Source organism: Lytechinus pictus, chromosome 7 (genome assembly GCF_037042905.1).
Source record: "Lytechinus pictus isolate F3 Inbred chromosome 7, Lp3.0, whole genome shotgun sequence".
NCBI lineage: Eukaryota > Metazoa > Echinodermata > Echinoidea > Temnopleuroida > Toxopneustidae > Lytechinus > Lytechinus pictus.
Window position 1 is genome coordinate 26,863,718 of NC_087251.1, and position 27,385 is coordinate 26,891,102.

Genomic DNA, 27,385 nt, shown 5'->3' on the forward strand with positions numbered 1-27,385 from the left:
TATTTTTCATTCTAATTGGTCTGCTTAATTAATTTAGGTTTTAATTTAGTTGTTAAATGGACTGTAATAATTCCCATTGAAAAAAAAAATACAAAGAAATACATTGTATATAAGAAATTCTAAAAACAGAGAAAAACATGAGGAAAAAATTGGCTTTTGCAATTTTTCTTTGTGGAAACCTTTAATTAAGTTAGATTTCAAAGATGACATTTGGAAAAAAGGAAGAAAACTTGAAGTGAAATCGGGTGTAAAATATGCAAATAATGTTTTTCATGAATAAATTTGCATATTTGATTCATAATAAATAAAAAATAATTATTTTCAGATTTTTTCCTATACTAGCTTGTAGTTTATGTGATAAAGAATGTGCGTGCCAAATTTCGGCGCAAATGCGTGTACGGCGGCCGAGATCAGAAGGGGGGGGGGACCATCATGGCCCCTCCCCCCAGTCCTCAATACATCTCAAATAGCCCAGTCCTTTTAGGGTTAACATAATGATTGAGCAGAGTATGTTTTATTCAGTCTTACCAATTATAACCAGACCAGTAGAGGCGCTGGTCAGAAAATTAGGATTGTCCCACTCCTAGTTTACACTCGGGGATGTACTGCCTCAGGTTTCAAAGATTTCTTCACACAAGAAATCTAGGAAAGTTCATTCACCTGTCAAGTGCTGACATCAATCAAGTGTGCGAGTAAATGTAAACTTGTTGGGTTTCATAACAAGTTTATTGGAAGACGGCAAGTCGTGAAAAATAGATGGTGAACTGGAGGGAATGGAGGTCACTGAATGTATTTTATCGCTCTCAGTCTCCGTAATTGTCATCTATGTCCCGCAGGGGTAAGTGAAGAAAAAAACTGTCTGCATAAACAAAGACAATCTCAATTTATCAAGACAGGATTTGCATTGGTTTAGGATATCCTTGTTTTCTGGGACAATCCCAATCTTTGGACCAGCGCCTCTACTGATAACTGGTTTCTTTGTTACATTTCAGGTGACCACCGAGAAAAATATGATGAGAAGAAGGGGAAAAAACTTGACGATTACGACTTGACCATCTTGTTCTCTTTGTTAGTAGCTAAGCTACGAGACACATATAGAGTCTGCCGCCCTCTATAATCTATATGCGTCTCGTAGCTTAGCTACTTATAAAGAGAACAAGATGGCCACGTAAACATCAGCAAGTTTTTTCCTCGTCTTCTCTTAATATTTTTCTCGTTTTTTTAAATGAATTTTTGGTTAAAAATGAAATCAATATTATTGTATAATCTGTGACTTATTTGTACTTCCCCATTCGTGAATTCATTTATCGGGATACCGGATTCGGTCCGGTGCAACACCAGTGGATTCCGGAACAAAAAAATTCCAACATGACTCAGGCCCATTATAAGATTGAGAACAACATGAACAAAGAAAGTCAAAAAGTTTAATTCAATAATCTAAAACGTTAAGACACTCGCTTGTGAGAAGAGTCCGCATTTATTGCGAAATGTAAAGATGAGACTAGTATGCCTGAAGGCATATACAATATAAGTAAAAGAGTTTGGCTTACCAATATGGGCTCTAGCCTCAAATTAAGTAACGGTAGTTTCTTCACCTTGAATTTATTTTGCAGCAAATTAGGATTTATCAATTGCAATTTTCAGCTTAATTGCAGAATACCCCACCACTACGAAATTGACCACACACCATATTAGAAGTATATGACAAGTATGCCTCATTCTAAAAGTTTTGGGGTACTGAATTGAATATTTGAATTCGGCCTAGGCCTAACCCTTTTAAAACACAATTTTATCTCTAAATGTATGTACCATCATTATTTATGTTATTTTATATTATAATATGATTGCCTTTATGTATTGTACATATGCTTCATTCCATTGCGGCCACTTAACTTTAATAACGTACACCTAATACTGATCCATTCAAACCTACCAGGCAGCCTTGCTACCAGGATCTACGTATGATAATAAAAATTGTCATTGTTACACTTACACTCATACACTCTCTCTCTCGCCCCCGATCTTTCCGCTCTTCCTCCTCTTGCTCTCTACCTCTCTTTTTTCTCTTTCTCATAGTCTCTTTTCCCTTTTTCCTCCCGTGCTTCTTTCTGGTTAGTCAGAACTCATTGTTATGTTTTTTGGCTGCATGTATTTTAAGTTTTGGCTTATCATAATGGGGATGCATGTCATAATATAATACATGTGTCCCCAACATGATAAACAAAATTTCTATGTGTTTTGCTGTAGAATTTGTGCTTTTTTATTTGATGTTGAATGTATTTTTATGTAAATTTTGTAAAGGGTTCTGCAATTAGGCTTTTCAGCCGCTATAGATACCCTAATTGTTGTAATAAGCCGTTTTAAATTAAAAAAAAAAAATTTGCTCTTGTTCCTAGTTTTTGATCTGATAGCGCAAAATCATCACAAAAAATCTAGATAAAGGTTCCTTAAAGGGGAATTCAGTATATGGTCATAAAATGTTGTGTTGGAGAGGAGAAAAATAAATAGAATAGAATGGTGAAAGTTTGAAAGAAATTGGGACAAGCAATTAGAAAGTTATGGCTGCTATAAAATTGAGATCCCTAAGACTAGATTTCAAATTGGCAACTGGGTAAGTAAATTATGACCAGGGGCAAGGACTACTTTCCCCATAGGCCATGTACTTAATTTTCAGGGATTAATGGTTTTCTCCTAAGTACCCATTCCCATGAGGCGCTAGTCTAAATATAACCCAGGTAATGTATTGTTTTATGTCCTCATGAAAGAAAAATATAATTTAAACTTCAAAGTAAAACTTTTGAAAAAATGACATTTTAGCAATTTTATGCATTGGAGTACAATGGAAGAGTAGTCCTTGCCATACATCACTATGACATCACATATGCGGCCAATTTGGAGTCTCCATGGGTTTAGTGATTACCAATATTTTGATTTTTTGAAATTTCACAACTTTCTTATTGTTTGTCTGATATTGTTCAAACTTTTACCTTTCAACTCGTCTAGTTTTTCATTTTCCTTTAAAACAAGTTTTTATTTGGGTTGTATTCCCCTTTAAAGTGATAACCTCTTAGAGGGATAGTTCACCCTAACAAAAGGTTTATTGTTAAATACAAAGAAAAACATTGATGAAAGATTGAGGAAATCTATTAAAGATTAAGACAGTTCCTAGAAAGAATATAAACTTTTGAATTGTGATGTCATCCGAGCAGCTGCCCCATATGTTATAAAATGTTTCAATTTCAATATTTTTAAGGGTTCATGATAAATAACAAATTTCTTCTCTCAGGAGCGGATGTGAAATATTTTTTCTGTTGATATACTGAAGTTACAAAATAACCCATTTTCAAATTTTGAAAAAATGACATTTTTATTGATTTTTAAATATATGATACATGGGAATCTGCACGCATATGACATCATAATTAAAAAAAAATAGAATTCTAATAAATTTTTAAATCTTTAATGGATTTTCCTCGAACCCTCACCAATATTTTTTAATGATTTTTTCTGCATTTTCTACAATAACTTTTTGTCAGGGTGAACCTTCCCTTTAAAACCTTGGTACTTCTTCTGGAGTCACTACACAAGGCTTGTCCAGTGCTGGCTTTGGGTTGAAAGACATTGTCTGGTCCTCTCTACAGTCGCAGTTAGTGTCTCCATCCTTACTGTTGCCCCATTTCTGTATAAGGACTTTGCACCATCCTGTTCCAGTCCGTAGGGGATTAAGACATTACCAGTTTGGTCATTCCTCACTTGTTACTGAATGCAGAGCATGACTTAAATGTACATATCTAGGCCCTAATGTCATCTGTGTTTATGAATGGTATTAGAACTCAACATGTCCTCAAACTATCAACCATTGTGTGCTAGGGTGGAAAATTAATATTGCTGTTTGAGGGAGAGGACAAAAATGAAATTCTGTGTAAAATAAACAGCCATGAATGCGAATAGATGCTATTTGGGGGTAATTCATTTGAGACTGCTGAGGGCATTCCAGTTGTTTGTGTTTTTGTACCTTTTACAACATTCCATTGCCAGCTTTAACTGTCTTTAAAAGTCTCTTTTTCAACTCTCCTGTAGATCTTCAATTGTACAGTATTTCTACTTGAAGTACAAAATGTCTCCAGGAAAACATTCCAGACAGAGTAATAGTGATCGCAAACAGTGCTCAACCAATTACTACGGAGATCGTTTACTTCTCAAGAGAGTACAGGAGGTAATTTCAGCTGCCATTCATAAAGAAAGTAACCACCCTTTTCGTCTCCAGTTCTGGGCATGCTTTTAAGATATTGGAGGTTTGATTCCTTATTTCATAATTCAATTCATTTATTTTCTCTTTCAATCTTTTTACATTTACAATGATAGTTCAATATACATATTTACAAAATATAACATTTAAATCATTTTTTTACAATACAATAATACCATGAAAACGAAAGGGAAGGAGACCAACTAATAAGCAGAGCTTGTAGGGTGAAGGCCCCCTTTTCTAAGTAAATTTTATGTATAAAAAATAAGATAAAATAAAGAAATAAACAATATATATATATAATGAATAAAAAAAAATAAACAAATAAAAGTAAAATTAAATAAATAATAATAAAAATAAATGATTCAGTATACGGAAATCATAAAACGATTAAACATATATACAAAGAGAAATTAATAAACACATTTACATAATAAGTTCTGAATTACATTACTTTGGGGAAAAAAGATAATCTAATATGACTTCAGAAGATATTTTTTAAGTTTTTCTTTGAAATTTTGTATTGAATTACATTGTATAATATCCTTTGAAAAAGAATTCCATAATTTTTGACCAGTAAAAACAAATGTCTTCTGTGCAAACGATGTTCTATTCAGAGGTTAATGAAAGGAACTCGCCTGGCGAGTGAAGTGCTTATGAATTGTATCATTTTTTACAAACATATCATTAAAAGGTAACGGTAATTGTTTATTGATAAACTTGTACATTTACTGTCCGAGTTGAAAAGAATATAAATCTTTAACCTTCAAGACTTTATTTCTCAAAAACAGAATATTTGTATGTGCCCTGAATTCTGCATGACTAATAATACGAATCACTCTTTTTTGTAGAATAAAAAGTCTATTAATTTGAGAATTCGCTGCATTACCCCATGCAACAACTCCGTAATTCAAGTAAGGTAAAATTAACGTTGAATACAATGATAACAAAATATAATGGGGTAAGAAGTAACTTAATTTTCTAATGACACCAATGTTGCGAGCAATGATTTTACAAATATTATCAATATGTGCTTTCCAAGAAAGTTTTTCGTCAATGATCAGTCCCAAAAATTTAGTAGATCGCACTCTTTGAATGACAGTATCATTTAAAATTACATCTTTTGGTACAGTCGTAATCTTGTTGCTAAATAGCATGTAGCTAGTTTTTTCTAGGTTAAGAGAGAGTTTGTAAGCTGTTATCCAATTAGAAACATTTTTTAGTTCGTCATTGAATATTTGCGTCAATTGCTCTGGGTCGGGGTGCGACAGAAATATATTAGAGTCATCAGCGAAAAGTATAAATTGAAGCAATCTAGATGACATATCAATATCATTTATATAAGTAATGAACAAAAGTGGGCCAAGAATATTTAAAATGATGTAATAACTCCCATTTCGGAAATGTTATGACGCGAAATATGACTTCTTGATGTATTGTGAAAAACATAAACTTTGCTTAAGGATGAATTTTCAATTGAAAGTGATAAGGTGATCTTCACCTTTCTCCCAATACGGTGTTTAAGATACTGAGCAAGAAACCACAAAATGCACCAAGAATCAGTAAAAGTAAAACAATTCATCTATACCTCACACACTTTATGTAAAACGACTATCCACATTGATTTTGGCATTTGTGTTATTAGCTGTAATAAGAATTTTATAATTATTAGAACTATAATACAAGCAACTTGGTACTGATTGCACTATTCCACCCCCCCTCTCTCTTTACTCTCTAACACCCCTTTAAAAATGCTCTTGTCAGTTCTTTTATTTTTTTTATTTATATCAAGTTTCAGAGAGATGTGCAGACACTATGATAAGGGGTTACTCAAATCTTTACAACCTCTTTCTAAATCTCTGCAATTTTTCTGCCCCAGGATTAATTTGCATTATAACCCCTGTCTAAATAAAGGAAAATATTTTTTTATATATATTGCATAGGTGAGGGAATATGGAATATATGTTTTTTTTTCTCTACACTATTCCTTTTGCAGTATGTTGACTCCGAATCAAAGAATGGCTATGTGGATGTAGACGCCATGGTGGAAGATCTTCAGCATATTTACAAGTAAGAAGCTTTCTAATTTGTAAACTGATTAATTTTTCGAAATCTTATCATCAAGTAAATTATTTCCTAGATATAGTGGGTGGCAATGAAGTTGTTTTGATGTGCTTTTTTTTTTTTTCTTGGCTTTTACAGAGGCATATTTATGAAAAACAGTGCCCAAGGCAAGGTATGAATCTAGCCCCTTTCTAACATCTGATGCAGGGGCAAGTGTTTCAATCACACTTTTATAAAGTTTGATGCAACTTTTCTTTTTCATTAGTCCCTGAATCATCTGTCAATATTTTTTTTATCTTATAAAAATTGCCCTTTTTAAATCCACCTGAAAGTGACACCTGGGCCCGTATTCTGAAGTCAGGTTTAACTTAGACCATGGTCTAACTCTGTGTTAAAATTATGGGAAGCCAAAAGTGTCGAAATTTTTATTAAGTTGTATGTTTCTTAAGTTTACTGTGCTCTTTCCTAATTCATCGTTGGTGAAGACAATCATCTATTCACACTTCCTAGACAATTATGAATGATTTTATAGCCAAATGAGCTGAAATATAATATCTCTACCATTAGTGATTTATGTAACAATTTGCTATTCATACTTAAACCACAACTTTAAACCTGATTTCAGAATTACAGGCCCTCGGGTCCATCCCTCTTGCCCATCTCCCTTCCCCCTTGATGCATCATTTGTCTTTATAATTGATGAGAATGCGCACTTGCACTCGTATATACAGTATATGCTAGACTGGAAACTAATGTGTTGTGACGAGAGGTCATTTTGTCAACATATTTTTCAATAAATAATTGTAAGGCTGGATATTTTTTCTAGTCATTTGTTTTGGAAATGAAAACAGGGTACAATGGAGCAAGTTTGAAATTTCACCTTTTTTTTTTTGCTAGATTTTATTATGCTGAAAAGTCAACAAAATCTACTTCTGAAAGTGGATAGTAACACAAATTGATATATTTTCTATTTCTAAACGTGAATGCATCTGACTACTTCTTATGTAACAATGAGTAATAAATGTTTTTGTTCTCATTGAAAATATTTGGTTAAGGAATCAAGAGGTGGACATAATCTTTTCATATTACATGTATCTCTTAAAATTACTACCTTGTTGCTTTTTCTTTCTTTTCAGAGAGTATGGCAGAAAGAAAAGAATAGTCTTTAAGAAAGCTGCTGAAAAAGGTACTATTTATTGTGGTAAATAGAATGCCAGATATATACTTTTGCCAGGACACGTTTTAAAAATTATGGAATCATAATACATTGTTGTGATCATTCCTTTAATAATGGTAATAATGTTTTCAAAGAAATCTACATACTTGTAATTCTTTCCTGTGTATCATATTGGCTAATACATGTAACTAATGTTGTATTTGAGTACAAAATGGTGTTGACTGAGATAACTGAATGAAAAACAGTTCTCTCTCAAAGTTTACACATACATGTACAGACACAGATGGGAGAAGTTCATATAACTCTTTATTGCAGGATGATCAATGTAATGTGATAAAAAGCTTATTATGAGCTAGAAGTAATACTACATACTTGTCTGATTGTTTAGAAATTTATGTCCCAGGTAGAAAAACTAGATCCTCTGAAGACCCACTTAAATTAACATATCCAACAAAAAGAAAACAGACCGGAGATAGAACATTCACCGTTGCATCCTCAATGGAATGGAACAAACTCCCTCTCACAATAAGACAATCCCCAACAATTGAGTCCTTCAAGAAATCCCTTAAAACCCTTTTGTTCTAGGCAACTGCCTTCATTTAATATGTCATTCTGATTTTTGTTTGTATAAATAAGTTAAATGAAATTGTGAGCGCTTTGGGCCATGTGGGAAAAGCGCGTTATAAATGTTGAGTATTATTATTATTATTATTATTAGAAGTAATACTAAGAATATTTACCATTATTACTTTGCAAACTGTTTAAAAAATCTTTAACAGATTTGAGGTTTAAAAAAACAAATATTAGTTTGAATTTGAGAATGCATAGGTCCTTATATAGGCCTATTTAGCTGTATATTTGGTTTATATGACATGTTTTTTTTTATATATTTTAATTCATGCCTTACATTGTTTTGTCTACATAGCTTACAATTGCATTGAATCCAGGCAGTCCAGATCTGATCATAATCTGGATGAATTTGAGGCAAGGCATCTGTCAAAACGACGTAAACAAGAGGAGTAAGTTTATGATTAAAGTATTATTAAACATTTAGGAACGTGATAAAAGACAAAGGCCCGAATTCACAAAGGTGATTTTTAAAGCCATCGGTTGATCCCATGGTTTATGCAGATTTCCTGTATAAATTATGCTTATTTACTGCGTAGTTAAAAGAAATGTCCAATGCTGATTCACACTTTGTCACAGTGTGCCAAATTGACAAATGTTGCCATGGTTAAGTACGCTTTTTTATTCACGAGTCCACTGTTTTGAATTAATGAGTCCACTCTTCAAACAGTGGACTCAATAAAATAGCGTACTTAACCATGGCAACAGGCGTCAATTTGGTGCACTGTGACAAAAGCGCGCATCAGCATTGGACATTTGTTAATATATGCGGTAAATAAGCGTAATTGAGTCAGGAAATCTGCATAAATTGTGGGTTCAACTTATGGTTTTAAAAGCCACCTATGTGAATTCGCTCCAATAAGTTTCATTAACAAAAGGACAGGAAACGAGGTATGAAATGTCTCTATCATGCCATAAAAACGACTGTGATGCCCAAAAGACCAAATTTTTGCAATGTATGGTAATCAGTTTTGTGAAATGGAGTGGACCAAAATTTGATAGATGAATCATTTCTCTTAAGTTTTATCTTTGTAGGCCTATCCATGGTATGGTATTCCTTAAATTGGACAATGATTTAAAGCTTTGCTTTATCAGTGTAATCTAGGAACATGATGACTTTATTGAAATATCAATATACTATCATGTAATTGTAAAATATACAAAAAAAACTGCATTTTATTATCCTTTGTGGTAGAAAATACATGAAATGGGTTATGATTTTGAATTTCTAGGTAAAATGCCACTCAATGAAGAATTCAAATACTACAGAATATCTGTCATTTGTTAATTCAGTCCATGATATTGACTTATCTTATTTTGTTCAGTCCGTGGTTTTACATATGCCATTTTTGAATTGAAACCTATTGTAATTGTTTGTTGTTTTATTTGCATAATTTGCCTCATAGCGACGCTGAGGAAGACTCAAACAGTGATAGTTTCTCATCTGATAATCCAGATTACGTTCAGGTTCAGGTAGGTATACTTTTAATTTCCTTTCTTGTGGTTTGGATCCAGGGGAGGGGGTGTGCTCCTTTTTACTTGCCCCCTCTACTCCCCCTGTTTAACTCCTCCTCAATTCACTGAAGGTGATAACTTAAAAAAAAAATTACTTTAATTAAAACATGTTGACTGATATGATCTGGATTAATGATGTATAAACAGTACCAAGTTAATTTTGGTTATGTTAGAATAAGGGAAGGGAGCAGGTAAAAGCAGGTATAAATTGTGTATTGGAAGTTGTACACATGACAGATCATAGAAAAAAGAGTCATGGAAACTTGTATTGCAAAGGTAGCAGGGATATTTACCCCCGCCCCCCTGCCCCGTTACTATGATTAAGCCTAAAGCACAATAATTCATTGTTAAATTTAGGTACTCTCCAATCTTTTTCCATCACATGTAGGATTCCAACCTAGTCAACAGTTCCTTGAGCAACCTTTACATGAAGAGAACCCCCACCAGCACCCCCAAAAGCCGGAGTGCTGCATCCACGCCCCTTGCCACTCCCCTTGTCACACCCCACGCCACACCCAGGCCTTCAGACAGGGAAGATGATGATCGAGACAGCATGGAGATGGGTACTGTGACCCTTGACCTTGCAGGGTTCAGTGACCTGATGGAGGATGAGGGGAAGCAGATATCCAGGAAGCCAAAGCTATTGATGCCAAATGTCAAAAAGAAGGAGGTAAATTTTCAGGATGATTATATATATGTAGTTGTACTGATATCTTGAAGGGGTTGTTGCTAGGGATGTGATTAGTACTGGGTCCAAAACACCAAATTAAATTTTGTCAAAGTGGCCAAAGAATTTTTGCTTGCATACATGTATTATATTTAAAGGACAAGTCTACCCCAACAAAAAGTTAATTTGAATACAAAGAGAAAAATCCAACAAGCATAACACTGAAAATTTCATCAAAATTGGATGTAAAATAAGAAAGTTATGACATTTTAAAGTTAAAAACAGTTATATGCACATCCTGGTTGGTATGCAAATGAGGAGACTGATGTCATCATGAACTCACTATATCTTTTGTATTTTATTATATGAAATATTCTTATTTTCTCCTCATTTTCAAGTGAAACAACAATTAATTCCTCCCTGAACATGTGAAATTATCATGGAATTAGCATTGTTTAATACTATATGGTTCAGTCAAGTTGGTCTTTATTGTCAAAACTGTAAAAAAATGAAATATTGTATAATTCAAACAATAAATAACAAAAAAAATAGTGAGTGAGGGACATCATCGACAGTCTCATTTGCATGTCACTGAGTTACGCATATCACTGGTTTGTAAAAAAAAAAACGAAACTTTAAAATGTAATAACTTTCTTATTTTACATCCGATTTTGATGAAATTTTCAGCGTTATGCTAATTTGATTTTTCTCTATTAATATCAACATTTTTCTGGGGTGGACTTGAACTTTAAGAATGACCTTTAGGAATGTACATGGGTAATGTATAATTGTTTATGGATGCTGCAGCAAAGTTCTATCCAAGAGACAGTGTACAGTGTAACACACTTCCATATTGTCTGTACCTCAAAGTTTGATAATGTTCATTGTTATTGTCATTCTTTGTACCAAACTGTTAATTTGAGAGATTAATCAAAGATAAAACTACACCTCAAGATCAATAGGCAAAACTTCAATTTATGACATGTTCTCACTATTGACCAATGACATCAATAGGCAAAACTTCAATTTATGACATGTACTCACTATTGACCAATGACATCAATTTGCAAAACTTCAATTTATGACATGATTTTACTTTTGACCAATGACATTAGTAGGCAAATGTCAATTTATCACATGATGTCCTATTTGACCAATTATGCAGCATGTTTCTTGAAACCATGGTAAATTATTTGTATCACTATGACAGGAACCTGTATCAGATAAGTCATCTCAAAACAGTAGTTTTTATATATCTAAAACACCGAGCAAGATAGACAGTAAAGATGTCAAGACACCTAGTCGAAAATCATCTACCAAAGGTGAAGACGGGACGGAGGCCAGCACCAAAAAGAAACCTCGATCCTCAGAATCTGAAGGACCCAGTAGGAAAGGAAAGAAAAAAGGTATTTCATTTGTCTGTATTTGTGGAATTGATATGTTACTGAAATGGAAAGAAAGGATTTGATATGTTAAGTTCTTGAGATCTCAGGGGACACATTTTATACTGTTTTAAGTTTCAATCAACAATTTACATCTTAATTAACTATTTATTGTACATTTTTAGTCTAAAAATTAATTTCATTAATAGTGGTAATTTGCTTTAAAAAAAACACCTTCAACTGTGAAAAAAGATGGATTTTTACTTTGTGATGTATGTCCTTTTCGACTGTTCACTTCTTGTCTAATACTTATTATTCATTATCAGCTAATTGTAATTCATTAAACTGTACATATCTGCTTTTCCTAACAGTTATTGAACCTCAGCGATCCACAAGCACCTTTGCTGATATTGGAGGAAATGATAGCACCTTAGAGGTAAAATATGGTTTGAACATATTCGATATTACTACTACTCCTACTACTACAACAACAACTACTACTACTACTATTACTCCAGATACTAAAACCACTACTACTACTACTTCTAATACTACTATTACTACTACTACTACTTCTTCTATCACCACTACTGATACCACCACACACCACCTCCTCCACTCCTACCACAATTACAGTCAACATCATCACCACTACACCACCACCACTATCTACTACTACCACTATGAAGCCTCTTTATTGCACCATCTATTTTATTACCTAATCAGAGGTAATAATGATGACGACTTTACAGGTTAGCCACTTGAGTTCTACAAACTGTTCTCTCAGTGTGCCCTGCATAACAAAGATGTGTACTATAACTAAAAATTATTTTCTATATTAATTTTCAGGAGGTATGTAAGCTTCTGGTCCACATGAGGCATCCTGAAGTCTACCAACAACTGGGAGTGTCTCCACCCAGAGGGGTGTTATTACATGGACCACCAGGGTGTGGCAAGACCCTCCTAGCTAATGCTATCGCTGGGGTGAGTTTGGCTAAAGATGTAGTAAGAGGGGCTTGGATTCACCCCAATATTAAAAGTGATAACGTTCTACTTGATTTGTCAGGACAATGTATTTTACTACTTTACAGAAACATACCTGTCCACTGTAACCCTCTAGTTTGACAATCCTGCCGTTAATCACTATATTCATTAAAGAAGAACAATGAAAGTGTTTAAGACAATGTCTTTCTTAGGATTGGGGTTTGATTTTTATGTTTTGTACATTACACTTTTCTTTTAGGTTAATGATTTGAGATTCACTCTACACAAATCTTGTTTTACAAGAGTGCATTTGAAAAATGAAAGCATGCAGTTTAGCAATAATTGTCAGTACTATGAAAATGTTTTTATTATATGGTTTATATCAACCTCTGAAAGATTTTTCAATGGAGATTGAACCCTGATGATAATATGCAACATTTATATAAAACAAACATTTTTAAGTGTGGCTTATTTTCATGTCATAAAGCTACTAAACATATAAAATAGGGTTTGTTTTAAAGCTTCTCAACCTATTAGTGACAATCTTGTTAAATTTCCATGGGATGACTGAATATTGTTCCTTGCCTTTCTCTTTTGGTATTTAGGAGTTGGACCTTCCGTACCTGAAGCTTGCAGCTACAGAGATAGTGTCTGGCGTATCAGGAGAGTCGGAAGAGAACATCAGAGATCTCTTTGAACAAGCACAGGTAAGGTTGATACCATTTTGGTTTGGGTAGTGGAAATTAAATACAGTTGATGATAGCAGGCATTAAATTGTGATATTTTAGGGCAAGGCCTATTTTCTTCAGGGCACATTCCAATATTGCAACACAAATGGGGAAAAGCAAAGAGGTCACAACTATTCAAGGACAATGAGAGGAGCACCAGGCCAAGAAATAGGGTATCCAAGGCTATGTATGGTGAGGCCTTGGATTAATATGAGCCCTGTGTGAGGAAGCATGCGTTATGGCAAGTGAGTGCTTCTACTTCAACAATTTTTTCTTGATCGTCGGAAAGGAAGCATTTCCATATCTTATCACTAATTGTGTAATAGTAAGGGGAAACCCCGGTGTAGTGGTCCAACTGCACTCCCCCAATCAGTTATATTGGGAGGAGAGACCTGCGGGTCATAGTGATTCAGTTTGCTTTTCACCTCTCAGGTGACAAACAAATATTAGTAATCAGGTGAATCCATTTTGTGAATTATGATGTTTTGTTTTTCAAGCATATTCATGCAGTTTATTGTGAAAATGAGTGAATTACTGATTTCTTTCAAGCAAAAGCTGGAGAGAGGGATAAAGGGATAAAGGGAGTGTATTCCTGTGTGTGTATTGTGTGAGAGAGAGAGAGGGGGGGGTGCAGTCAAGGGGAAAGTGAAGAAATGGCATGGGAAAATAATAGCAATCAAAAGATTATTCATTTATTTATTCTGATGTCATTCATTTTACTTGATAGGCATTAGCTCCTAGTGTGTTATTCATAGATGAGATAGATGCTATCACTCCCAAACGAGAGACTGCTCAACGTGAGATGGAGAGGAGAATAGTTGCTCAGCTGTTAGCCTGTATGGACGGTAAGCCAACTTCATATCTAGAGAATTAGCCTTCCTAGATTTTTGCTTAGATATGATTTAGTTGTTGACGGTAACAGTAATCAAAATTTAAGCTCCTCTGGTGAATTATGGTATATTCAAGTATTTACATATTTTTTTTAATATATATTTCCAATTGAACACAATTTGATATAAGAATGATACATGTTTTCCATATACCCTAACCCAAGATATCTTGGGCATAGCACTCATTGGGATACAAGGCTTGCCAATGCACACCACTCGTATTTTGTTCAAAGTCACCCAGGTGATTTGGTAAAATTAGTATAATGAATTGATTTCTTTACTGATATTATTGTTCTAACGAAGTGCCATTGTTTTTAATGATGGATCATCTGATGATAAACGAATTGTAATTAATTAAATATTGCTTCACCCTTTTTCAGTTTTGTAAAAGAGTCATGTTTTAAATTGTGTACAAATTATGCTCCTATTTGTATCCAACAATTTTACTAATTTTCAAATCATCATCTAAACTTTCTAGGAAAATCTTCTATTCTGTTACTGTATTTGAAAAATGAAAGGAAGACAAAGCTCAAGTTGAATTTCAGTAATAATCATTTTAGCGACACAAATGCTTGTATTTTTTTATTTTCTATGAATACTGCCCCCTACAGAACTGAATAATGGAACTTCACACGTGATGGTGATTGGTGCGACAAACAGAGTAGATTCTTTAGACCCCGCCCTGAGGAGAGCTGGAAGGTTTGATCGGGAGATCTCATTGGGTATACCAGATGAGAAAGCAAGGACAAGGTACATTTTATCTTCTGTTTGAGCTTGTAGAGATGTCTACATAGTATTAGCCATAATGAACTAGTACCCCATGTTCAATAAAAGCAGCAAAAAAATCTATTTATATATATTTGGTGATAAGGAGGGTGATTCACATTGATTTAAGTATGACTTAGAGTCGCACTTCAATGCCGATGCGTACATGATATGCAACACTCAATCTTATTGATCAATGTTGATCAATACGTAGTAGTGCGTGTCCTCAATAGCATGATCTAACCAATGCTGTCATGCCTTTTATAACGCACACAACTAGGCATTTAAGTACGACCGACTGGCTTGCGATTGAGTGAGTAGAGATGAATCGCAAGGTAGTCATAAGGATTCAACATGTCAAATCCTTCTGATTTTCCTTGGGACTTGTCTCTGACCGGTCTGCGACTCTCAAGCTGACAAGATCTGTGACGTCACATCTCCCCTCACTCAGTCACAAACCAGTCGTAGACCAGTAAGGTACATGTAAGGTAAGGTGTGCGGTGGCCTTAAGTCATACTTAAATCTTTGTGAAACATCCCCCTGAATACATGGATAAGGGTGATCATCATGGTGTAGGAAGACAAGGAAGTCCACCAATTTGTGACAACTGATCAGGTGTACTATCCTGTTATCTCCCCTTATGACTAATCATTGCCTATCTTTACTGTTAAAATACAAAATATATAAAGAAAAAATTATTTGAATTGGTAGCATTACACTTTAAATTTCAAATATCTGAATTGTGATTTGCAATAGAAATATTAAGACTATAGTGTCTTCATGAAAGTGTATAAAATAATGTGAGTACAGATTTTAATCTGTGAAGGGCAATTCTATGAAATTAATCGAGGCACATCCAACCCCTTTTTTCTCCATTCTTTTTTTTTTTTTTTTTTCACTTCAAAACTAGCTCAATCCATGATAATTTGAGAGCATTACAACTATTCCTATAAACTAGAAAACAGAGACAAATCATGATTGATAAAGGAAGGTCACCCTTATAGAGGGTCAGACATACATGTTTCATAGAATTATCCTGAGGATAGTCACAAAATTGCACTTATTTTTTTATTGCCATCCATCTAGGATCTTACATGTGCTTTGTCGTAAGCTGCGTCTGTCTGATGACTTCAGTTACCACACCCTGGCAGCTTTGACCCCTGGCTATGTTGGCGCTGACCTGACAGCATTATGCAGGGAAGCAGCTATGGCTGCTGTTAATAGGTAACAAGTTATCCCAACCTTCAATGTAGTGAATTGATCTTAATAATCATGGAGAAGTTTGAAAGGTTTGTAACAAAAGACAATAGAGGTATGTGATACCAACACCTTTCAAAGGAACAGAACTAGTTGATGATGCTTTGTGTTATGATTCTATTTCAAAAGTCTATTGTTACAGTAAAATTTGTGTAGGTGTGAAAAAAAAAAAATTGGAAAAGGGTTTTAACTAATGATTAGGCTCAATAATTGTTCATCAGTGGGAAAATCAATATTTTATTTTTTTGAAGACACAGTGCATTCATACTGATAAAACAAACAACACAATACAAGCAATAAAAAACAAGCAATGAAAATAGCATAAAATCATTAATCAATTTACACCAAATGTACATTGTATATATAACAGACAGGTGAAGTTTAGAAGAAAAAAACACTCTTCAAACAAGGCTTGAACAAAGAAGGGGACATCATCCACCCCACCCACAAATCAGCAGCGGAGGACCCCCCCCCCCCATATTCGATTGTGGGAAGTTGCAGCACGAAACAAAAAACAAAAACATTGATCCCTTTACACCACATAACATGTGAGTAAAAAAAAAAAGATCCTCCTCCCAACAACAGGATGTCAAGAACGACCCATTCTTTCAAAGGCTCGCTATCAATAGAGAGATTTGTCACCTTGAGATGTAGAGGTGTGGTCTATTCTTCTATTTCCACACTGCTTTGAAAGAAGCCTTGATCAGATTTAATGCAAATAAAGCTCAGCAACATTTGCCATACAATATATGGTGGGATAAATTGTACCACTTTCGCTAATAGATGTGCATTGTATGCTTCAAGTCTCAACAAGTGATCAAAATTTATGCAGGCAAACTCAAGACGTTATAATGGTAAAACCATGCCATTCCCACCAAGCCTTGTTGAGGTGTGATAGTACAAATTTCATAAACATTTTCAGAGAGTTTACTTGTGATATTATAATCGCACCACTTATGCTAATGTATACATATAGTACACTTCAAGTCCCGAAATGTGATCCAAAATTACCTGGACACACTCATGACATCATAATGATAAAACCATTCTACTCCCACAAATAATGTAATTAAACACCCTTTGATAATTCTCTTGCAGGGTATTCACCTACCTCCAAAACACAGGAAAACCAATATCAGATACAACTCTCGGGACATCACTGCATCCTAATGGAACTGCATCAGCCTCTGACCAACCACGGCTACAACACACAGCAGTATCGTCACAACATGTCACTGCCACATTACAAGGACAGGCAACTTCAGCAACAGAGGAGATGGACACAGGGTCAGTCAATGAGTTGGTTAGCGAGTCTACAAGAAGTGATTCAGATTTGAAGGAATCAGAGAGTTACAAAATGGGTGAGAGGAAATATGCTTGTATCCAAAATATATTACATATCCCCCAAATTGCACTTTCTTTTTTGAAAAGCTGTAAAAAAATATGTTTCTCATTATGAAAGGTTGAAATAATACACAGGATCCCATATTAGACATCCCATCATGTATAATATAGGCACAATGAAAGGCTTACATTCATGCCATTTTAATTTAATGTAATTTGATGTCTGAACTTTCCAAGTTATGTTCAGTGACATTTGTAATTTTATATAATAGGACCATAGTGTAACATACTGTAACTCTCCGATCTAATTGTATTGGGTCAAAATTACCCCCTCCTCCACCATTGAAAATTGCTTTTAGGCTCTATAACTCAAGATAAATTGATTGTATAATCTTGCTAAACTGTAAGTTTAAAATATTGAAAGCTTCTTTTGTTTTATGTTACACACCCACAAGTACTCAAATAAATTTTGTAATTAAAGATCTTCACCATCCTTTAACTGTCCAATTATTTGGGGGGTTTTCTGTGATTTTTCAGTTCTAAGTTGGTTAAAGGAACATCCTCCTCTTTCTGAAAGCCAGTTAGAAGGTCTCTACATCACTATGGAAGATTTCAAGGTAAGAGGGTTTAAACAGATAAGATAGTGAGTCAATGTCGAAACTGAAACTTTTAATTTCATTAATGTATTACTTTTCATCATATCAGTGAATAATACATTTCATAGTAGCTGTGGTGAGTCAATGTCAGTTTGCTATTCTAGAAATGTCTCTGTTCAATTCTCAATTTTGATTCATTTCTTATTTTTCATCATGTCAGTGCATAGTATACATATTATAGTGAGAGACTTTTTGATAGTGGTCGCATCTCCATAGATTGCATTTTTCAAAAGTCAGGATGATTTTCCAAAACGCTTTATGTAATTTCAATACCAAATTATACCAATATGACTTTAATTCCGATCAATACAAGTTTGACTCAAATCCATTCAATGAATAAATCAATATTCCAATCTTGTTATATCTTTCTATTGGCAAAGTCCATGAACTGCTCAGTCCATGATAGATTTAGAGCATGACTACTTTTCATCTGAAATAGTAGACACAGATACTCATTTCAAGAAGGTCTCCAGACATGACAACCCTTTTTAGAGTATTTGTTCCTCTTTTTTTGCTATGAATACACCAATACTTTTTTTGTATGATTTGTTAATTTTTTTTAATATTTCTGATCATGGAGTATGTATTATACACAGCGCGTGACACTAGTGCCGGTCCGACAGTCCGAGACTGGTAAAAATCACTGTCAGGCCAATAACTTGTTGCATGAAAGGAACAAGTAAATTCTTGCCTACGAGCACATGTTTAAAAGGGTGAATTATCAAGTTTTCAAGTAGAGTCATATCGCATGTTTTTTCACCGATCTCACTTCATTCAGGCTGGCAATTGTTGCGTTGAGACAAATTTTTAAAAATACTCATTTTTGTCAAAAAATACTTTTTTCCTTCTAAGAATACTTTTTTTTTGTAGAAGGTTGGCAGGTCTGGGTCTCACATATCGGGGGTTTGGTTGTGCCTTTGTGTTGTTCCAGTACTACTTAGAGTCATTTCTCTCTGAAAGCAAGTGTTCTCTGTTTTCTTATTATCAGGTAGCGTTACCCAATGTCCAACCATCGGCTAAACGAGAAGGTTTTGCTACCATACCTGATGTGACGTGGGATGATGTCGGAGCTCTAGAAGGGGTCAGGGAGGAACTCACAATGGCTATCCTGGTCAGTTTCAAAACATTGGTCATGCCTAGAGCTGTTGTCAATAGGCCTCATATCAACATTGATGTTGACATACAAAGGATTTTCAATGTTTCCGACATGTTGACATGCACGCACCCATATCGACATGTCAACATGAAATAAAAAGGAGTCTAGCCTAAGTCATGAGTCTAAATGTAACCTGAAAATTTACAAGCATTTATCCACAGTAATTGGTGCAATTAAAAGGTTTATTCAGCCTAGCAGCACGTAAAATTAAGAAAGAATGCCTGCGAGCAATGCGGCAGCAGATATGTGCGGGGCCCTAGCCAGACAATAATCTGATATATCTCTATGCGGCGTGCTAGCGAATTTCACCCATCAATATCGATGCATTCACCGTGCTTGATAAAACGCTGCTTCTCAATGTATTACTTTTCACATAGACGTGAGCAGTAGCAAACACGTGTTTTTGTCAAAGTTGTGACTGCTGTAATTGAGCGCTTACTTCATTTCACGAAGTCACAGAAAACTTGCCTTCCTTCGTTTGAAGATCGTTGCACGGATTGCTGCAGAAGTGGTACTGAAATTATCAATTGATTTTTATTATTTTTATTGTCAATTTGAGGAGCTTGTGTTTGCAGCACATGTGTACCAGCGTATAATACACAATGATCACTTGCAATAGGTGATTCTCAAATTGGCTCCGAGTGTGATTGCGCAGTACTTTTGAGACTGGATCGTGGTACAAAAACTTGATTCTCCAGAATAAATATGGATTAAATCAGCGATTTGGAAGTGAAATCACTCTAGCTTAGTCAAAATATTTTTTCCTGAACTGAGCCTGTATAGATCTAGATCTAGTGTGGGGATATCACTCGTGTCAAGGTGAATACATTTGATTGAGTGAGTGTTATCTGCCACATACCAGTACTAAGTTAGGGAGCCGAAATTACAGTACCTTTTCCATGTCGAAATTGTCGATGTCAGGATTTATTTTCAAGCAACATGTCGACATGGATTTTGGTTCCCGACAACAGCACTAGTCATGCCAAATTAAATATTATTCTTAAGTTATCTGATGTATTTATGATATATTATTATTGCTGTCTGCGATATTGAATAAATTTTCATTACATCTTCAATTTTGTGAAGCATTTGGTACAATCGGAAACTGATGGTAAATCTTTTGTATATTTGATGCCAGAAATATTATAACATTATGTCTTACCTATCAGGCCCCAGTACGTAACCCAGAAGCCTACCACGCCCTTGGCCTCACAAACCCTCCTGGTATTCTCTTAGCTGGACCACCAGGGTGTGGAAAGACACTCCTTGCTAAAGTAAGTTACATAGCAGGGCTCAACTTGGTTACCTATAACATTGAATGAATAAATCATTAATACCACATAAATCGGTACTTTGCTGTTTTGACTTCTTGATGCTTGTTTTGTGGCTATTTTGTGAATTATGGGACTGCAATATTACCGTACTTATATTTTCCAAAATGTCTTGTCATCTCATGTATTTTCAATTTTATAACATGTTATGTTGCTTTGTTGCAAATAAAATTCTTTAATTTGAGGCAAAAACCCCCCCAAAAATGTGGTACATTGCAGTATCGTGAAGCATATATGAAGTTGGGTTTCGGAAAAGGCTTACTGCTATGCGTCTGTAATATAAATGTTGTGGTATTAGCATATATAAACAGGATAAATTTTTAGGAAATTATATTTACCTATACAATAAAGGGGGGTGATACAAGAAATTAATTTGGAGCAGATTGCAAATATCAATTGTAAACTTGCAATTAATTACAAGACTTATGATTATTTTTCAAGACATAAAATTGCCTTATTTATGGTCATAAATTTCTAGCAATGCTACTTAGTTTGGAAGACCAAGTCTTAATTATCTTCATTTTTTTTGCTCACTCTTTTTTTATTGTTTTTGCTTAAAAATAGTTTCATGGAAAGTTTACTACCATAGATGTCTATTTAAAAAACAAGTTGAAAATACTGGTTTCTTAACGTATTGTTTTGGCCTTCCAAATAATGCAATAGTATTTGAAATTTTGGTATTCTGATTTTGTATTTTACTGATTTTTACAAGACTTCTAGCAAAATATATTGACATATAATTTAGCCTTTAGAAATGTTTCTTTTACATTTTTTAAGGTTTGCTAGATGATATGCCTTAGGTAGCTCAATTCAAATATTGTTTTTATCAATTTCCCCTTGTCAATTTTATGTCAAAGTTATCAATAAATTGTCTACATTGAATAGATTAGGAAGGACAAGGGAGGCTGTAAATATATCCTCAAAATATATTTTTTTATTATCTCACTAATATACTTTTTTTGCAGAAACAATGCGTGTATTTACACAATGTAATTGTATGTAAATGAAAATAATTATCAAATGTATTTATTGTATGATTGCAGGCTATAGCCAATGAATCAGGAATCAACTTTATTTCAGTCAAAGGTCCAGAATTGATGAATATGGTAAGTACTGTCCACATCCTGATGAAGATTAAAAACCATGAATATATGATATATCTTAATGATGGCACGACAATACCTTATTTCTCAAAATTTGGAGATGGAGATGGGGGGCATGAGAAAGGAGGTTAGGGCCTAAACAAGAGCCCCTCCCTCACATGAGAGTCTTATACCTACTGCAAGAGACTTAACATGTCTTTAAGTGAAAATTAATCTATATTTCTGTATTCAAATTATTACAGTATGTAGGAGAGAGTGAGAGAGCAGTTCGCCAATGCTTCCAGAGAGCAAGGAATTCCTCACCATGTGTTATATTCTTTGATGAACTGGATGCATTGTGTCCAAGAAGATCAGATGTTTCTGATGTAAGTATCCAACCTACAGATTTATCTTTTCAAAGAGAGGTTGGTTATTTTGGGGGAATAGCTATTTTGTCACAAAGTTAAACACTCCTGGGGGGTGTTTCACAAAGATTTAAGTATGACTTAGAGTCGCACTTAAATGCCTTGTTGCGTGCAGTATAAAAGGCATGCCCACATGCTTGTGAAACACCCCCCAGATCTGTTATGTTGAATTGCATAATGCAGGCAAGGCTGCCAGGTGCATTCCACTTGCTTATGCTTTGTTTTTCCTCCCTCTCTCTCTCTATCTCTTATTCACCTTATTTAAGTTTCACAGTTAAATCAACTCTCCCTCATGATAAAATGATGCTGCAATACCATCGTAATATTATATTTACTACATATTTACTAAAATTATCAATTGTAATTTATATTTTAGTCTGGATCAAGTGCCAGGGTTGTCAATCAGTTGTTGACCGAGATGGATGGCTTAGAAGCTCGGAAGCAAGTTTTTATCATGGGGGCAACCAATAGACCAGGTATACACTCTTTGAATTTACCCATTTTTTAGACTTGTACAGTATTAGCTTTAGTTGTCATTCCAAATTGTGAATGATAATATGTTGATTTAGAAAAAATAAATCACTGGCCTTCTTCTTTTGCTTAACTTAATGTTAAAGCAACTCAGAGCAACACTTTTTTGCAAAATTTTCATGTTGGATTATGTTTACTGCTGTTCTTGTGATAATGTACATTTATTTTATCCAGCATTAAAACTCTTCCAACATTCTATAACGATAGTCATTATAATCTACCTGTATACTTTGGTGCTATCATATCAATGTCATGCATTTATGGCGAAGGGACACTCATTTTGAATTGTTCATTACTTTCCTGTAAGAGAAGCACAAAGTGATCATGAAAATTGATCAAAGTTTATCATTCATCGTATGCTCTCGAATAATTTTAAAGAAAAGTACAGATTTTGCAGCTCTGCTTGTAATATTGTTTTGATATCGTTATAGACATTATTGATCCGGCAGTACTACGTCCAGGAAGAATGGATAAGATCCTATATGTAGGAATTCCTTCAAATCAAGATAGGAAAGCAATACTCAGAACCATCACAAAGGTAATGTTCTTGCCCTGTGGTGGCTGCAACTTGCATGTTTTTATTTTTTTGTGCTTGAATGATGGTGATGGTGATTTTGATAATGATGATGATTTTGATGGTGGTGGTGATGATGGTGGTGATGATGATGGTGATGATGATGATGATGGTGATGATGGTGATAATGATAATGATGATGATGATAGTGATTTTGATAATGTTGGTGATGATGATGATAATGGTGATCAAGTCTTCTTAGTCTATTTTTGAGACTTTTGGGAAAAGATTTGTCCGAAAAAATCAAATTTTACTTCATATGAAAAATTATGCAGCTTTCAAATTATCTCTCATTTCTTGACGTGGATTAAAATTCAGGAAAAGTTGGAATCAGACATGCAAATGGTTGATAATGTTAAAGAAATGTCCAGCTGTGAGTGTCATAATGTTTTAATTATTTGCAGCTATATGTTTTGATTTGATTTTCAGAATGGTTGCAAACCCATTTTGGAGAAAGAAGTAAACTTGAACGATCTTGCAGAAGATTCAAGATGTAATGGATTCACGTAAGTTTTATAGATATGGCCTGTACCGCATATGCAGCTATCCATGTGTACATCCATGTGTGGACTATTTGTGCACTATTTCTCCTGTGCTTGTGATATTATGGGAGATAGATAGTGAAATTGTGAAAGGTTTTGAAAATCGACCTGTCTGTTTTTCGACATATTTTGACACATTGTGACATATTTCCCTCATTCTTTTTTCAATTCCATTGTTTTTCATGAATAGATGAAGTAGGACCTTTCATTACAATTTTCCTGATATGGTTTACAGAATTGTTTGATTATTTCAGAATAATTATTTTCACAAAAATCTAACACATATAGGACTTGTCAACCCTGCAGTTTGAGCAGTTGTTTGTTATATGTTGAATGTTATGGGCGTTGGAAGAGCATTCCTTTACAATGGACCAGTTTGCCATGATATTCTTCCTCAATATAATAATAGTTGCATTTATAGAGCGTTTAAACATTATGTTTCTAAGTGCTTTACATTGCAATTATTATTACCCCAGTCATCGGATCATTGCATGCCTGCACACGCTGTATGTACTTTCTCCACTCCCTGGGGATCATTCCAACAAGAGAACAAAGAGGCCGTTCTCATTACGCTTACTAAAACTAGTTTACTGGAAACTGATTCAGGAAACCAGTTTGGAAGATCGCTTTGCTAGCGTTCCCACTTGATCACACGAAAGTGGTTTTTAAATCACTTCATGTAAAGCGATCTTGTTGCTATGGAAACGCTCTCAGTGGGGTGACATATTTCGCGCGAAATTCGAAACCGCAGCGTAGGCATTCTACACCTGTCGTGTGGAGTAGCGCGCTAAAAATGTGCAAAGATCGCTTCCCGAAGAACGGTTGTGTCCTCACGCTAAAACCAGTTTAACAATGCAAAGCGATCTTGAAAACTACATCGCGAGGTGTGGAAGAGGTTTGGAAGATAGCTTCCAAGATCGCTAAGACCGTTCTCATTACACATTAAACTAGTTTCCAGTAAACTAGTTTTAGGAAGGTAGTGAGAACGGTGTCTAAATCACAGAAAGAATATGATAGTTCACAGTGATGGGATCCATATTTGCTACAATTTTTTTTTTACCTTTGAACTAAGAAATGAATATAAATGAGCAGTGTTTATAATTTGAATCAAATTCTGCATTTTACTAACAGGGGTGCAGACTTAGCAGCATTTGTCCGTGAAGCTTCAATGTCAGCACTGAGAAAGGTCATTAGGAATGGTCTATTATTAGAGAGGGGTGACCCTGCTGCTTCCTCTCAGAGGGACTCAAATGTTGTTGTCTGCAGAGATGACTTTGAGGCAGCTTTCAGGAAAGTGAAACCATCAGTGTCAAGAAAGGTGAGAAATATTATTAACGTCTTAGTATGTACATGTATAGCTATTGAAAAAATGTTTGTTCGTTGTATAGAGAGGGTGGGTGTTTGAAAGCGGTTGGTAAAGTTAAATATGAACAACTTTCGCAAGATCGGAGCATATTCTTAGGTGCTAAGTCAGCTACATACAGATATTTTGTTTAGCACAAGAAATGGTTACCAGTCGTAGGTAAAGTCATGAGCTTGTAACTTAAAAAACAGCGTTATGAAATACCCCCTGGTTCTTCTATGCAGTTCTTTGCTAAATCATTTTATACATAATGAAACAAGTTTTGATTACATATTAAAGCGTCATTGTAAAAGGCTTTGGAATTGTGTCAGATAAAATGATTTTTCAGTTGATGAAATTTATAAATTGATGGCAAACCATAAAAAAAAAATTATCATTTGTAAGCATGATTATATCTCTGTAATTTTGTATAAAGCACTGATGAAATATTCTCATCTTTTACTTCATAATGCTTCATAAAATAATAGTCACCTGAAAATTTGTCAGATCTCATTGATTTTTAGTTTAATTTTTACTTTTACTATGACAGTTAGAAAAAACTTTTTTCAGATAAAACCTCTGACAAGTCTTTCATGAAACGCTCCCCAGAAAATTGCAAATAATCAAGTATTTCATTAGTTATACTTGAACAAATGAAGCAGAAATAAATCAGAAGTACAATTCATATGATGCAGACACACTGCAGATGCTGTAAAGAGTTTTTTTTCTTACAAATATTGTTTGAATCCATTTGCAAACATTTACTTTACAAAATCGTGGTAATTCTGGTTATTTAAATTCACAGTTTTCTGTATACTCAATAACAAAAATGAGATGAATACAAACAGGGTTTGCACACTTCACTAAATCATTGTCATCCTTAAACTGGTTCAAACCAGTTTCAAAGAACAGAATCAGGGGGGCGTTTCATGAAAGGACTTGTCGGACGTTTTATCCGACAAGTCCCATTTTATCCGACAGTTACCATAGTAACAGTACCTCTCAGCCAATCAACATCAGAGAAAGATGTCAGATCTGACAACTTGTCGGATGAAAATGTTGATGAAACACTCCCCAGGTCACTAAGTTCATCAGCTGACTTTGATTGGCATTTATATTACTCTAGCATGCCATTGATGTGAAGTTCACAATCATGGTATGTTGAAACAATAGTTAGTCCTGCATGTAGATTACAGACAGGATGAAAACTACCACCAAGTAATTTATTGGTCAAAATCTATAAACAGGGAGGAATGTGTAATTTACAATAGATGGAGAGCATTGACCTGGTGAAAATGAAATCTTTTGCTGGGCTTTATTTTAATTGGTTCATATTTTTATATGAAATCAGAATAATTTCTGCACATTTTGATTTTTTAAAGAATTTTGTTGTAGCTATTGTTGTCTCCAATAATGACATAATACAGGAGGCTGGCTGATTTTTTTTCTTTATTTCCTTCTTTCTTTAAATTAGTTATTCATTCATTTGTTGGATGAAAAGCGGAGAAAAAAATAGCAGTCTTTTGGGATATCATTTTCTTGAATAAATATTAATAACCGTTTAAAATATGTGTATGTAACCAACGTTCTCGCTACCACGCGTCACGGTTGGCGGGCGCCGCCAACCCTGAAAATTTTCAGGGCAAATCCGCCAACCGTGAACTTCCCCGACAACCGTGGCCGACAACTGTAAAGCAGGCCTAGATCTACACAAAAACTGAATATTATATTAAAAAACAATCTGCTTTTCAGATCCTAAAATAAACTTGTCGATTATTTCGACCACGATTTCTTCCCGGAATTTCTTTGACTCACTCACTACTACTAGTGCGCTAGATAGGCCTACGATACTACCTCGACTCGAGGCCCAATCTCTTTTGTGGGAAGCGCGAATGATGTTTACCTCGCATTTGCGTATCACATTGCTCACATTATTTACGTCTTTAAAATGGTAGTAAATACGCTCAAAAACAAGTGAGGGGAGAGGAGTATCGTGGGTTACTGGCTTGGGCAATGTAATTTATGTTATTACGAATTTCAGTTGATATTGTCACTTATTTTGTCAAAAATAAAGTGTGTCAAAATTGTTATCAAAAT

General features: G+C 34.6%; 1 protein-coding gene across 1 annotated transcript in view; it reads left to right on the forward strand.

Moving 5' to 3' along the window:
- Nucleotides 1–27,385, forward strand: part of LOC129264647 (nuclear valosin-containing protein-like) — a 34,172-nt gene that overhangs the window by 880 nt on the left and 5,907 nt on the right. The window contains exons 2-24 of the mRNA XM_054902559.2: nucleotides 4,081–4,216; nucleotides 6,246–6,319; nucleotides 7,450–7,499; nucleotides 8,416–8,509; nucleotides 9,524–9,590; nucleotides 10,021–10,302; nucleotides 11,510–11,705; nucleotides 12,053–12,117; nucleotides 12,531–12,665; nucleotides 13,271–13,372; nucleotides 14,121–14,238; nucleotides 14,895–15,033; nucleotides 16,135–16,272; nucleotides 17,404–17,666; nucleotides 18,187–18,266; nucleotides 19,294–19,416; nucleotides 20,631–20,735; nucleotides 21,836–21,898; nucleotides 22,138–22,260; nucleotides 22,676–22,775; nucleotides 23,262–23,368; nucleotides 23,834–23,910; nucleotides 25,078–25,264. Coding sequence (XP_054758534.2) covers nucleotides 4,118–4,216; nucleotides 6,246–6,319; nucleotides 7,450–7,499; nucleotides 8,416–8,509; nucleotides 9,524–9,590; nucleotides 10,021–10,302; nucleotides 11,510–11,705; nucleotides 12,053–12,117; nucleotides 12,531–12,665; nucleotides 13,271–13,372; nucleotides 14,121–14,238; nucleotides 14,895–15,033; nucleotides 16,135–16,272; nucleotides 17,404–17,666; nucleotides 18,187–18,266; nucleotides 19,294–19,416; nucleotides 20,631–20,735; nucleotides 21,836–21,898; nucleotides 22,138–22,260; nucleotides 22,676–22,775; nucleotides 23,262–23,368; nucleotides 23,834–23,910; nucleotides 25,078–25,264 — 2,787 coding nt within the window. The 5' untranslated portion in view covers nucleotides 4,081–4,117. The remainder of the gene's footprint in view (nucleotides 1–4,080; nucleotides 4,217–6,245; nucleotides 6,320–7,449; nucleotides 7,500–8,415; nucleotides 8,510–9,523; nucleotides 9,591–10,020; nucleotides 10,303–11,509; nucleotides 11,706–12,052; nucleotides 12,118–12,530; nucleotides 12,666–13,270; nucleotides 13,373–14,120; nucleotides 14,239–14,894; nucleotides 15,034–16,134; nucleotides 16,273–17,403; nucleotides 17,667–18,186; nucleotides 18,267–19,293; nucleotides 19,417–20,630; nucleotides 20,736–21,835; nucleotides 21,899–22,137; nucleotides 22,261–22,675; nucleotides 22,776–23,261; nucleotides 23,369–23,833; nucleotides 23,911–25,077; nucleotides 25,265–27,385) is intronic.